The 14214-nt window shown below is 38.4% G+C and overlaps 2 protein-coding genes across 2 annotated transcripts; both read right to left on the bottom strand.

Moving 5' to 3' along the window:
• Positions 1 to 66: 66 nt before the first annotated feature.
• On the bottom strand, positions 67 to 6845 carry LOC121942603 (uncharacterized). The gene is made up of 5 exons (XM_042485857.2): positions 6717 to 6845; positions 6172 to 6579; positions 5103 to 5240; positions 4877 to 4938; positions 67 to 4711 (listed from the first exon to the last, which is right to left on the bottom strand). The coding sequence occupies exons 1-5, from the start codon at positions 6751 to 6753 to the stop codon at positions 4655 to 4657; spliced, it is 702 nt and encodes a 233-aa protein (XP_042341791.2). The 5' UTR covers positions 6754 to 6845; the 3' UTR covers positions 67 to 4654.
• Positions 6846 to 11457: 4612 nt separating this feature from the next.
• On the bottom strand, positions 11458 to 13820 carry LOC148189880 (uncharacterized). The gene is made up of 5 exons (XM_088075261.1): positions 13760 to 13820; positions 13222 to 13629; positions 12807 to 12947; positions 12611 to 12670; positions 11458 to 12091 (listed from the first exon to the last, which is right to left on the bottom strand). Exons 1-5 carry the CDS (start codon positions 13794 to 13796, stop codon positions 11970 to 11972), a joined length of 768 nt encoding a protein of 255 aa, XP_087931387.1. The 5' UTR covers positions 13797 to 13820; the 3' UTR covers positions 11458 to 11969.
• Between the last annotated feature and the right edge of the window lie 394 nt (positions 13821 to 14214).

Here is a 14214-nt window from a genome sequence, read left to right as displayed (position 1 = left end):
AGGGAATAAACAAAGAGGTGAACATTGGAAATATTGTGCACTGTTCTACAATAAAGAACCTAAACATTGACAGAATGGGTTTATTATTATTGTCAACATGATACAATACATTCAAATGACAATTAAATATTTAGCACACTTCGCCAAATGAGTGACAGAAAAAAACTGTTGAGAACAGCTCAGGGCAAAATCTCTTCTGGTAGGCTCTTCTTTTCATTTATTTATTTATTTATTTTCACTCATTATCTCCACTAGAGGTCAGAAGTGTGGTCAACAATCCAAAACATTTTTTTTTTAATTCCAGTGAACTGATTTAAGATCCCAGGGTACCTTTATTGTGTCACAGAGTGGGAAATGTGTCTGTTATGTTGCAGCCATAAAGACAATATTCCACATACAAAAAAAATACATACAAAGGTACATACATACAAAAGAAAACACAGGCTTCTAAAACACATCAGCAATGATTATAAAAACAAAGAAAAATTGCTCTACCCCCAAAAATCCCTTACTCTTTTTTTCCAATATCTGGCACTATTTAAACGTTTTAGTGACACAGAGATAAATTAATTATTAAATCTGTTTAATCTTTCTTTCTGGGGCATTGTTTTGTGTGATCAGACCTTGCATTTTAGAGTGGCCTTTCACTGTGATAATGAAAGGCCACACCTGTGTCATACTGATGACGTTTAATCAGCATCTTGATATGGCACACCAGTGTGGTGGATGGATTATCTTGAGAAAAAAAAAACTTGAATTCTGTGAAAATCTGTGACCACATATTGAAAGAAATACATCTAATGAGTGCATGAAAAAAGATCTTTAACTGCAACTTGTGAAAAATGGCAGCAGCAATTTGTGCTCTCAGTATCTAAGACGCAATTTACTGATTTACCAACACTTTCAGCAGGCAGCTGATATGCAGCTTCAGTCTGTCTGCATGTTGAGCTCTGCAGGTGTATGAAGGGCTGTTTGTTACTGTGGGTTTCCTGTAAAACTTCACTGGTCACATGGACTACATAATGTGGTTGAGGTTAACTTCATTGTGCACCCTGTATTGTATTGTAGCTTTTTTTAAACAAACAACACAGTTTTAGCAATCAATTCACAATAGACGCAGCAAATGATCTGATACCAGATTTCACCAACAGTTAGTAAGGCATTCACACGCATCATTCTTTCCAGTGTTGGTTGTGGGACAAAATAATTAAGAGTCAACAAATTTTTTCCTACTGACATGCTGTGGGTCTTTGTGCTGTTGTTCAGAAACTGTGCTGCTCTCATTTATTAAAAAAATAAATGTGACCACACAGCAGCATGCTCTCATCTCATTGCTTGAAGTTACTGTTACTGTTGTACATAGACTCAAATCCAGTCAGACTAACAATTATTGTAACATGATTGTTGTTCATACAAGTTTGCTGTTACGGGGACCAATTTAAGTGTAACACTGACGATATGCTGGCTAGAACTGCATGGATGTTTTGTACCAAGATGTTATGAGAATAAACACAGAATAAACTGTGCTTTAACCATCCATGCTGTGTAATTTAGAAACAACAGAAGCGAATGAAAAAATATTGGCCCCAAATCATATGCTTGCTAATTCTGTTATAGATAGGTCACATTTTGGCCTAAAATACCTGGTTGTGGCAGCACGATCCTGACTGAGAATGTAGTGATGTCTCAGTAAAAAAAAAACAAACAAACAATCATCACTTAAAAAAGAGAGGTGGCTGGAGGACACAGTGATGAATTGCTATAAACTAACCAGCTTGTTGTTTGTCTCAAACAGTGGTCTGTAGCTTGGCACCATCAACCAGCCCCTTTGACGGCAGCTGTCAGAGTCATCTCTTACACTGCATCATTTAAAAGTGTATGCTGTTGCTCATCATACAACAGTTCTTTATATTTACCAGCTGTTTATTCTAGTGCACTAGTTCTGACCAAGCAATTTGATTGGTCGAAAGGCATTCCCTTGTGTGCAAAGCGCTTTTAATTACTGCTGATATTCAATACAACGCCTGTGAGACTTTTAACTCTTCATGTATCAGTCCGCTTTACAGCTGTTCAAAGCTGGTAATTAGGCCTACATTAGCGGTCGGTAGTTGTCTAATTGTTCTGGAGGCCTCTCGTGCGTCCCTCAGGAGTTGCCCTATGGCAGGAATGGAGGTAGTGGACGGGGGACTTGTACTCTTTTCGGACTCAAGAATGTGTGGGAATTTCAAGGAAACTTAAAGGGTGGCTGCTGTTGGAGCTATCTCGCCGTGTCCCGTTTGTTGTTTTATTAGTTGTCCAGTTAGGCGAACCCAGGACGCTGGGTTACAATGGTGGCAGCGGCGTTCATCAACATTCATCAGCCTGCTGTGAGGGCTTTTCTGCGGATTTGTGGAGCCGTTAGCCGTGCTGTTGTTTTTAGCTTAGCTGCCTCAGTTTAGCTAGCTGGCTAACCCCACGGGGTGCTTCAAGACTCCGCACAACTATGTTAGGAACATGCGCGGAGAGGAGGACCCTTTAAAACACGACAGGAGGTGTTTGACGGTTGTTCGCCCAACAGGGAACTGTAAGGCTGACCTACTCTTTCCCTTCATTGGCAACAGGAGCCACAGTTTCCTCAGCTGGGTGAGGCAGCGACAGATGGCGGAGACTGCAGTTAATGAGCAGGTGAGGCAATTCAAAAGAGACACACGACATACAACAAATCTGCCACAGTTAACAGACTCCTATTTCACTGGACACACGCATAACACGTAGACCTAACTATCACAGAGTGGCACGCCAGTAGGCATGAAAAAGTTTTGTGTTATAAGACAACAGCTATTACTTCCAGAAGTTGCGGACCTATTTGCGTCGGCGGAGTAAAAAAAAAAATCATTAAATTAAAAAGCAAAGTATAATCATTTGCGGCATATTACTATTAACTAATAAACGATGCAAGTGTAACGTTTAGCTGTTCCCTTAAATGTAAATTTTAAGACAAGGCATACAAATAATATGTAGGCTTAGTTGAAGGGCTGCTAATAAATTAATGTCAATACTAGGTGGATTGCTAGCCTATGAATTATTATGGAAAGCTATCTAATAGCCGACCCAGCTGGAGGGGAACGTTTTCACAACACTGACTAATGTCAAGTTTCAATTCTGTTTCAAGAAAACCTTTTAATCTAATGTTTAAATAACCTTTTAACATTTCAAACAATGACTAAGACCTGGGCTAATGTTACAACTGCAACATTCTGAGGATGTTTTGGTGATGCTGACAGGTAATAGATCATAAAAAGCTATTTTATAAAATGTTCCCACAATGTTACCTTAGAACAAAGGAAGAACATTTTCAAAGCAACATTCAGAACTTGTTATTGAGGCCTGAGATTACAGAAGCTTTTTTTTTTTAAAGAAAGGAAAATATAATGTAATGTGAAATGTAAACATTTTTTAAAATGTTTATAGAGAATACTACCATAACTTTAAGAAGAACATTCAAGGAACTTAAGAGAACTTGCTGTTGAAAACATTACTCAATCATTGCATTGTACATTCTCAGAATGTTTTTAGAACCAAAAATTGCTAGCTGGGCTGGTAGATATTCCTAACATTAGATGACCATTTACATGTTTACGGTTGCAGGCCTAACCAGTCAGAGACAGAACCATTCAATGTCTTTTCAAGCGGATTTGGGGTATCTGTCGGGCCGCCGTGCCCTGTTTTAAAGGTTGTTATATTTTGGGAGTCAGGTCGCTGCTGAGCACCTGTTTCATTGTGTGTGTGTGTACTTTTGTGGGTAAACAGTGGGCGTGCTGCTGTTTTTTTCGGGGCATTGTTTTGTTTGGTCATAAGTATTGTAGCTTTCATCTCTCTTATTTTCTAAAATCTCATGTCTTTATGTCGTGAAGTGCAGTTGTCGTGATGTTGTTGTATTAAAAATGCCAGAAAAAGTCCACAGTCATCTCAGCAGTGGAGTGAAATATTCACAGTGAATATTCAGCTGCTCTGCTCTCAGGTGCTTGTTCTCACGATTGTGAACTTTGACTGTCACAGCACCATCCATGCTTCTGGTCACTTTCTCTTTGACCTCTGTATTCTGCAAATACAATAGCTGAGGTAAAACATACCTACTGTAAAATCCAACACATGGCTGGTACTGTATATATACACATAATTGTGTGTGCATGTGTACTTCATCAAAATAACCTGACGTTACTAACTTACGCCGCTGAACGTACATCAGGGTTTTAGGAGCTACCTCAGATGAAAGAGACCATCTTTAGGAAATATTTTTTTGATGTGTACTTTGAGTTTTTAATTTGGCCCATGTCCAATCTGCTAACATGGAGGGGGCGGAGCTTTATGACCTATGATGCGGCCAGTCACCGGGGATGATCGAAATGTTTTGGCTTCACTTCTCAGGGGGTATCATGTTGTCCATCTTTTTTATGCAGTGTATGTAAAAAAAAAAATGTACAAATGTAACATATCCAGGGTTTACAAAAACATACAGTGCTAACATTTTCTCCTGGCGACAGGGCTGGAAAAACAAGCAGAAATGACATCTCAAACTGTGGACCCTTAATTTGAACCTTTTGGATTTAAACTCATTTCATTCTATTCTCTGTCTCAGTCTCTGCTTGCATAAAAACAGTTGTGCTTGTACTGTTTATGTTTGTCCATCCGTAGCCCAGAACACAACTCGTGTCAAATACACATCTTCATCCTGGGAGACAAATTGACATTGGCTATTTATTATGTAGCTTCAGTTGTTGTGCAGTAATATCTTGAGATTTGTGACTGCAGTACAGTAAGACAAAGACTACGAGATAGCTGCTAAAAGTGTGAGATAAAGACTTGTGTTGGAATTCCTAACCCTGCTGTTAATTACCTGATCCCATCTTGTCAGTCCCCTGGTGTCTAGTCCTTTCTGGAGAATTTGAGGCTCTTTATCTGCAAAAAATGAATTCAGCATTACTACAAAGTAGCACCCACCTACACCTTTGCAAATATGGTGATGTACAATAATGGCAGGTTCCCTAATTGTTTAAATAACAGTGTTAAGATCATTTGTTTTGAAATAAAACTAGAGAAAATTGTGAGATAACAGTAGGTACCTGTTTTCTGACAGAAGCAATAAACCAAAATAAAGGAGACGAAAGAGGAGAGAATAGTGAAGGCTGGTGCAAACACCGTCATCCAGTGCTCAACAAACACAGGGTTGTAGATGTACCCACTGGAGTCAGGGCTGGAATCTGGTAAAATAAATAAAAACAAATGTGGATTGCAGTTTTACTTGTTTTTTTTTTTTGGTTTGCCTTAATTCTGCAGCCAGTAAAACAAAAAAAATCTGCATCACCAGTATGATAATAAAATGCTTTACGTTCATCTTAGTCCTCACTAACAGTTGTTTTCCAGCTCAGTTCCATCCTAAAGTTTATCCAATATAAAAATAGTATCTCTAGTTAAAACATGAATCATTGGTGAGTGATTTTGTGTCGGCAGCAAGCCACATCTTTGACCTTTAAAATCCTATGAGTTTATTCTCTAGTAAAAGTAAACATTTGTGCTAAATTTGTAGAAATCCCCTAGAGCTGTTCTATTGTGTTCAAAAGAATGAGACAGAGGAGGTCACAGTGACAGTGACATTGACCTTTGACCTATGACCACTAAAATCTAACCAGTTCACCATTGACTCCGAGTGGATATTTGTGCCAAATTTGAAGAAATTCCCTCAAGGTGCTCTTGAGATATCGCATTGCTAGGTATGGAACAGACCACTGAAAACATAATGCCTCTGGTCTTTGCTGTTGGAGGCTCGAATGCATAAAAACTGAGAATTCATACAAAGATAAATTGCTGCACTTAAAAAAAAAAAACACTCTCCAAAGCCAAGAGGTCTCTTTGACATTGTTAGGAATCTCTTGTAACTTCATGTATTTAATTTAAGAATAGTGCCTGCATAACTATGGATTCAACTTTAAAACATGTTTATCATGCTATGGCCCTTTTCCTCATACAGTATGAGCAATTTTGTACACTGGACTTAACATCACCATCACTCACAAACTTTTGAATTAAAGAAAAAATGCAAAGTTTGTACAGTGTAGTCGTGATTAGTCAAATATTAAATCAATTGCATTCTGAAGATTAACATAGAAAGAGAAGTCAGGCCTAAATGCTTACTGACGAGGATCCTTGTTGTGCTTTTTCCATCTCTGTTAACAGATTTGTATGCAATGTATTCGCTATCATCCAACATGTTCCGCCCAAGTCCACAGTAGTAGAGGCCCTCATCCGAATGGGTGATGTTCATAATCGTCAGGTCATAGGATTCAGAAGAATAGTTTCTCACAAAATGAAAACGAGGTAAAATTCTTAGCGGGTCATCGCCATCCATGATGGTCATGAATGAGTTCTTCATTATTTTAAGAGCCAGAGGTGGCTGGTTCTCATGAGAGCACTTCCTGTACCACACTATTTGAAATCCAACTACTAATTGGCAGTCACAGTAGAGAGCCACGTTGTCTCCTGGTCTGACCGTCACCTCCAACACTGATCCAGAATCTGAATCATGTGTGCAAGAAACAGCTCCTGGAATACAACAGAGTAGATTACAGCAGGTGCGGGTTCCTGCTCAACACAATGACAACGAGAATGTGGAAATTATTCTCAAAACGGATAATAACAAGTTTGATTAAATCATCCGAATTTGTCATCAGAATTGTTACCTAAGAGCACGAGCAGAAAAATGTGCAGTCCGTCCATGTGTGACGATGGCCTAGAGTTGCACAGATGCAATCTGCGCACTTTTCTCTGAAAGGAAGCATGAACGTGCTGAACGGCCAGTCAAGTGGAACATTTTCTTTTGTGTTTTTTTTCTATGGCGTCATGTTATGTGGTTTACATGTTTCCTCCCTGAGCTCTGGAGGTGTTGACATCTTCATAGATATATTTCACAATACTTGCAGTAGTGCCTTTGACGGACATACTAGGTCAGGGTTATTTAAGACACAGAGTTTCTAATGCATATTTCGCAGAAGTAGACAAACCTCCAATTAGACAATAGTATGGGATAAAATCCATGTTTCATACAGTACAGAGTGTCACCTTGTAGTCTTAGAATCCGACCAAAGACTTTAAATAGAGAGTCCACTGTATAACTGTCGTTATTAGAATTTAAATGAACGTAAAGTTATTGTTACTATGCAGCCAGTTCTATTTCATCCTTCCTGACAAAATCAACTAAAAAATTATACAAAATAACCCCCCAAGTCTCCTAAATGAACCAAAGAGACAAAAATAACAACACCAAAAAGACACACAAAAAGATGCCTAACAACTACAAAGATACAAAACAACAACAGAGATGCGAAAGCACCACAAAGTCTGTGTGTCTTGTCCCTCTGTAGGAGAGATGGAGGGACCTTTTATATATCTGTGGGGCCCATTGTTTCATTATCTGCCTATGATGGCAGTCCATCCAATAGTACAGAAACAATTTCTTGCAAAACTACAAATTTTAACCAAATGTTGAGAAAAGTTATAAAATCACTAAAGTCATAAAAATCCACCCTCAAGACACCATAGGTACTGTATCTGTACTGAATTCCATGGCATTTAATAGCTACCTCACAGCTAAAATAAGCACTTTGGTCAACTACGGCTATATAAACAAACTTGACATTGACACTGACACTGATAAACTATTTCAGTAAAAGTCAAAAACACTTGCTGGTGGTGTTGAAGGAACAGTCAGGGAATCACCAAGTTATTAGGGCTCATCCTTAGGGCACCATAAATGTTATAGTTGTTGAGATATTTCAGTCAAAGTAGTGGACTAACTGACAGACTGACATTATGAGCCTTGTCACTAGCATGACTAACTATTACAAAAAAAAGCAAAAAATTGGCAAAAAAAAATATTTTTTTGTGGATTGTTAAATCAAAAATAAACCTTTGGTTTCTATTTGTTTAGCTGACAATTTCCAAAATCCAGTCCATTAAACTTAATACTTAAATTCCATCACTTGTGCTGAGTGAATACCTCCAAAAGTCCTCTGGCTTTGTCATTTGTTGCACCAAGGATGTGGCTTTCTCTCACATTGAATTACAGGCCGATACAAAGTCATAATGACTGAATTGAAATTTAATATAGCACAATATTATTTATTTTTGATTATTGGGGATAGCTTGGGGTCAAAACATTTTCTTATAGTATTTTTGGGTTTTTACTTATCAACTCCACTAGAGGTCAGGGCAGATTTAATAGGAGCTAGTGAGTTTAATTTCTCAAAGCTTACACCTTCAGCATGTCTCCACCCTTTTTATCTGTCCTTTGGCTTTTCTAAAAGACGTTGCTGTTAACAGCTGATTTTTGAATATATGGGAAACAAATACAAAAGAATATATATTAATGCTAAGCTGTATGGCATAAAAAAATGTATGCTATGGCTTATTTGTGTCATATAGAACACCCTTATTACTTTGAGGCTAGAACTCTTTAGCCTCGATACAACTGACACATGAAACTGTATATGGGAGAAAACTTCAAATAAACAACGGGAAATTGCTTGAAAACAAGACATTTAATGACAACCAAGACAGACAAACAAAGAATCTGCCACAAATTGTAATCAATAACAACAACCACATTTCCACAGTTCAAAGCAGTTAAAATAATTTCCTGTAATTCTGTGCAATGTGTTTTTATAAAGTGTGGACAAACCATTCACAAAAGAACACAATGGTATGTTAACAAATTTCTTTTGTCTTTGCTTTTTTTTGATTCAGCTGTGAGTCAAATGTCCCCATGCATCATTTTCATATTGGCTGTGATGGAAAGCTTCTATTAAACACTATACACTTAGTTGGAAAACCTTTGTTCCAGATTGATAAAGATACCGTCCACTCCTCTTTCAAACCACAATTGTTCACTATCCAATAGGTATGAATACATTCTGTCCTCAAGGGAATGACTCTTGTCCTTTAGGTGTAGACTGGTGAGTATTGATCTGAGGAGCTGGCCCTCCTGCATTGGGCCACGCTCTTGCTCAGCAGTTGTCTCATCTTCCCAACCTGATGTATAGGTCTATTCAATTCATTCTGTGTTGGACTGTGTGTATTACTTTGCTTGGCATATGTTTGGGTGAACAGTCATGATGGTCGACAAGCTCTTGTCTCAGTGTTGTGCTAATTTTGGGTAGCCGCAGGCTTTAAGAGCTTGCGTTTGTGCTGTTTCTCATTCGCCTCAGTGCTTGTAGACATGCTCTTGGCCCTGTGGTGAATGGCTCTGATAACCGCTGTTTGTGTTCTCTTGGGTGATGAGAGGCCTTGAGTTAATACCGATAGCTGCAAGTGGTTTTCCTGTAGCTGCGGTATCAAGGCTTCTGTCCTCTGTAGTGTGCATTGCTCAGTCTATGAAAAGCCAGTCTGTCGTCTCTGACGTACTATGATATGAATCTGATATTTTTGACTCAAATGCCATCCAAAATGAAACCAATGGCTACATGTATCACTGAAGTTCCCCATTTCAGCCATGCAGAGGTTAGATACAATGCAGCTGCGCTTCTGTCTGTGGAAACCATTGTTGTGTCTGGTGTTTAAAGAGTCAGTGAATGGTGGGCTGAAAAGTAGTATTTCACTGCACTCTAGTTGAAAGTTTCAGTTGGACCTCAAACCACACCCAGCATCACTGAAGGATGTGGTCAGAAATGTGCTTTCAGACTTCAGACAACTTTATTTATCCCAAAATGGCAATTCAGTTTCATAATCTATCCAAACCAAACACAAACTCACAGACAAGAACAAGCAGCACTCAGCAGTAATAGTAGTACATTAGAGAGATCAACACATGGGCCAGATACACACTGGCATCTATTATGGTCCCAAGCATACTGACCCACACAAGGACTGGGCAGAATAAATTATTGATTGATGATTATAAATTATAAAGATTGGAAATACGAAATGTACATGCCTCAATACATAAGGCGGTGAATTAAAAAGACGTTCTGATGCATTGCACATCAGTCAAATACATTCATAGAATGTATGTATTGGCCTCCCAACCATGTGAAGAAAACACACCAAATAATAAGCCAACCATGTGACTGCAAAAATAAAACATCATCATTTAAAAAGACTACTGTCAACATTTAGCAGGCTGATAGCAGAAGGAATAAAGGACTTATGAGTACCAATTTGTTCATGTAAGGGGTGCTTCATAGCGCTGGACCGTTCGTAACCACACTCAACAGTGATGTGATGATACATGATTCTAGCAAGGCGAGAATTTAAACTTCTGGAGGTCAGCAAAAACAAGCAAAGGTAGAGCAAGGTGCATACCAGATCTTGGCTGAGATTTGGTTCTGTAGGTTGTCTTTCTGTTTCCTTTCTGTTTCTGTTTCCTTCCTTTCCTTCTGTTTCTTCAGTGTTTAGTACACATGGAAGGTGAGGTAAGATACAGGGGTTGCATCTGTGTCAAGTACATGGACTTTCAGTTTTGGTGTACAGTGTTGCCAACCTAAAGCTCCTAAATAATCAACATTCACACCCGCATCAAATGACTTAGCAGTAGTCAGGGGTATTTATCGGCTCCGGCTTTGATAGGCATTGATGGAAAGTACAAGTAATACAATGGTTCACAACTTGAGAGTTTATCTTGTCATGTCCATGGTGCTGGGATAACTCTTTCTTTACTGTGAAATCAGAAACTCTTCAATATGATGTAAATGTCGAGACTGTATCGCTTTTTCTATTTAGCTCTAAGCTCTTCCTAAAACCCTCTTAGCTCTGTGCTAAGAGGGTGCTATTTGAACACAGTGAAGCCATGCAATGAAACCTTCTGCAAAGTCAGTCCGCCTGCATGAGGGGCAGTTTTTCTCTGTGGGTTTCCTGTGGGTTGATCACATGGGCGACTGAATGTGGTTTAGATGAACTTCACTGTCTCACTTTATTGTGCTGTAACTTACTAGTGGAGTCAGTTTAAAGTGTAGTTATATTGTGTGATGTCATGAGTGCTAGAGTCATTGAGGGGAGATACATTGGTTATGGTTTTGCTTGGCAAGGTTCCTAACTGAGTGAAATGACCCAGAAGTTTCTGAGTGGCTGCCATGATAACATCTAGTCGAATTCTCCTTATATTAAGGAAAGGTTCTTCAATGCTTCTTTCATAATCGCCTTTTGCATAGGATACACTGGACCATCCTTTATCAAAGGAAAGGAGGTAATTCTGTCCCACAATTCTTTGCGGCGGCAATATTTAAAATGATGCGTCACATTGGCTGTTCTTTGGGAAATCAATTATGTTCACACATCCACAGTCTGTATGAGCTGAAACAACTTCAAAACACTATTATGTCAACATAAAGCTGTTTACTGTGTTGTGTAATGGTTCTTTTGCTGTTATATACAAGCTTATGATCAGTACTTTAAAACTCAAAATGAAACTTCTCTGAGGCGTAGTCATAAGGAATGTAAAGATCTTTAATCATAGACCTGAGTTGGACATTTGACGGATAGTAGTATAACTTCTCATAGGGGCTGCTCCTTTTTCACATACCAGTCAAAACAGACATTTGATTCTATCTTCCTGATTTGTACCCATTCTTTAAAATCATGTGATCGTGATACCATAAAAACATGTTTGCTTGATAAGCAGAACTTAAGATGTCCTTGTTCCAGGGTGAAGCCAGCGTAACACAACCTGTTACAGTGACCTAAAATGTGTCATTAACTCAGCTGAGTCATACACAAGTTAAAACAAGAAATAAAATATAGAGTAGTATATGTGGTATATTGGAAAATATGTAAATAAATATCCAAAATTGTAACCACATTTTAAACATAAGAAATAATAATAATAATTGAAAACTATAATGATAATAATATTTCACACAGGTTTTCATAATGTATGTTTGCAAAGTAAACTAAATTACAGAAATATCAGCCCTAATAAATTAATTTCAAAATTGCTAGACCTTTTATATCCTGCAAGTATTGATTGCAGAATAGGTGGTGAAGTCTGAACTCTGGGCTTTCTTCTTCTTTGGCATCTGTGATGTCTCGTGTATTTTCACTGCAACGTAACAAACATCCTCATCCTACAATTTGACATACATAGTGACACGTGTTAGCATGAATTATGCAATACTATGATGCAAAATTAAATACCTTCTTAAAGAGTATTTTTTGGGCTTTTGGCCTTTATTATCAGAAAGCTAGAGAAAGCTAGAGGACAGGAAAGGTGGCAGAGAGCAGGAGGATGACATGCAGCAAAGGGCCACAGGTTGGTATCAAATCCCGGGCTGCTGCAGGATGCACACAGAGTACTAGGCGACCTTAAGTGTCACTCCAATATTAATCCCTTTTATTGCGCAAGTTAAGTGTATGATCTGTCCTGTGAGCGCAAACTTTAACAAATGAAAACAACTATTTCCCATGGTCAAAGCTTTATTAAAGTAAAGCACAGATGTTACTTTAAACACCCACAACAACTCAATTACTGTACATTTTGGCATGCCAGTAAGCTTTTGCTACACTTTTATTTTGACTATTCAAAATGTCTGCCATGAAAGGATCTAGACATTGGAAGAATTCTACAACATACTACTAGAAATTATCTTATTTACTCTTGTTTGGCGTCTGGTGTCACATCTTTTCATATCAACTTTAGGTCCTGTAGCTGCAGACATAAATAAATCATCATTACACTACAGTATAAGAACAGAAACATAGAATATTCTGGTCAGCAAAGTAATACATTGAAGTGAAGAATGAAGGACTGGGTGACATAAAAAAAAGGCAAATACAGCAAGTACCTGTTTTCTGACAGTAGAGATAAACCAGGAGAGAGGAGAGCACAGAGGGGAGAACAGCAAAGGCTGGACACAGAGAGAACAGCAGCATCCAGCACACACCACAGTCTGCTGTAATAATCGGACAGTAAGGCTCGCTGGAGTCTGGAATAAACACAAGGTTGTGTCAGTTAACGGTTCAAGTGTACATGACATTTGGGTTTTGTACTGGTACTGCATTTCCATTGCTGTTTGAGCTGCTGTGTCAAAATGTTGTTGAAAGACTTCCCAAAAGAGTAAAGGCTGTTTTAACAGTTATTCCCATAGTGTGGGAATCATTTGTTTGATATCATAGATGGGTGTAATACTTGGGTTTCCACATACTTATGGTAATGTAGTTCAACTAATAAACAAAGACAGTTCAGACCAGAATACTTACTGAATATGATCCTTGTTGCCATGATGCCATATCGGTGAACAGATCTGGAAGTAATTTGCTCTTTATTCTCCCATAGTCTCTGTTCAGTTCCACAGTAGTAGAGCCCCTCATCAGAACTGGTGATGTTCATGATCAGCAGGTCATAAGAGTCAGAAGAATAGTTTCTCACAAAGTGGAAACCAGGAAGGGGATTCAGAACATTTGCAGCGAAAGTGGATTGTCTCCATGTTTCATGATTTAGTTTGAGGACAAGAGAAGGCTGGTTCTCATGAGAGCAGTTTCTGTACCACACTATCAGTTCTCCAGTTGTTAATTTGCAGTCACAGTAGAGAGTGATGTTGTCTCTTGCTCTGACCGTCACCTCCAAAGCTGGTGCAGAGCTCCGATCATGACCGCAGGAAACAACTCCTGGAACATAAAAACATTCAAAGAAGCAAGCTGAAATGTGATGACAGTATTTCAAAATAAACTAAATGCAGGTTAAATGCAAGTATAACCAATAAAATATCTTCATCCTCAATTAGTTTACTAAAATTACCTAGGAGAATGACCAGAAAACTACGCAGCCCACCCATGGTTGACGATGACCTGCTGTTGAAAGACAATGAAACAAGTCTCACTACCGGATAGCACAACTTGCACACTTTACCATCAAAGGAAATGTATGATGTGATTGGCCAGTTGAATGGAACATTTTTTTTGTGGTTGTCTTCTATTGGTGTGACACTAAGTGATGGTTTTAATGGAAAGATTAAACAGGTTCATTAAATTAAACTACTCACTGAAGCAGACCTAATGTTGGTTTGAACATTTTTTTGGACAATGGCACAGCGGCTGTAAATATTAAGATAAAATACTGATATACTGTCTTTATCCCATTTTAGACCCTCTGGTAAACCTCTTCTCCTTAAAAAGGAACACCACCGAAATTTATTATTCCTATAGTTAAACTATTCCTATAAGTCATTTCCATGGCCTAGGACATTATTTATT

This window comes from Plectropomus leopardus, chromosome 3 (genome assembly GCF_026936395.1).
Source record: "Plectropomus leopardus strain MGB_pleo_1.0 chromosome 3, ASM2693639v1, whole genome shotgun sequence".
Classification (NCBI taxonomy): Eukaryota; Metazoa; Chordata; class Actinopteri; order Perciformes; family Serranidae; genus Plectropomus; species Plectropomus leopardus.
This window is presented reverse-complemented; position numbering and strand designations above follow the sequence as displayed.

Coding starts and splice junctions, on each gene's coding strand:
- LOC121942603 (XM_042485857.2), bottom strand. CDS start 6,753: ATGGACGGACTGCACATTTTTCTGCTCGTGCTCTTAG. Junction 5,241..6,171: donor CACAACAAGGATCCTCGTCA/GTAAGCATTTAG, acceptor TTATTTTACCAG/ATTCCAGCCCTGACTCCAGT. Junction 4,712..4,876: donor GACTGACAAGATGGGATCAG/GTAATTAACAGC, acceptor TTTGTCTCCCAG/GATGAAGATGTGTATTTGAC.
- LOC148189880 (XM_088075261.1), bottom strand. CDS start 13,796: ATGGGTGGGCTGCGTAGTTTTCTGGTCATTCTCCTAG. Junction 12,671..12,806: donor TCTCTACTGTCAGAAAACAG/GTACTTGCTGTA, acceptor TTATGTCTGCAG/CTACAGGACCTAAAGTTGAT. Junction 12,092..12,610: donor ACGCCAAACAAGAGTAAATA/AGATAATTTCTA, acceptor ATGTCAAATTGT/AGGATGAGGATGTTTGTTAC.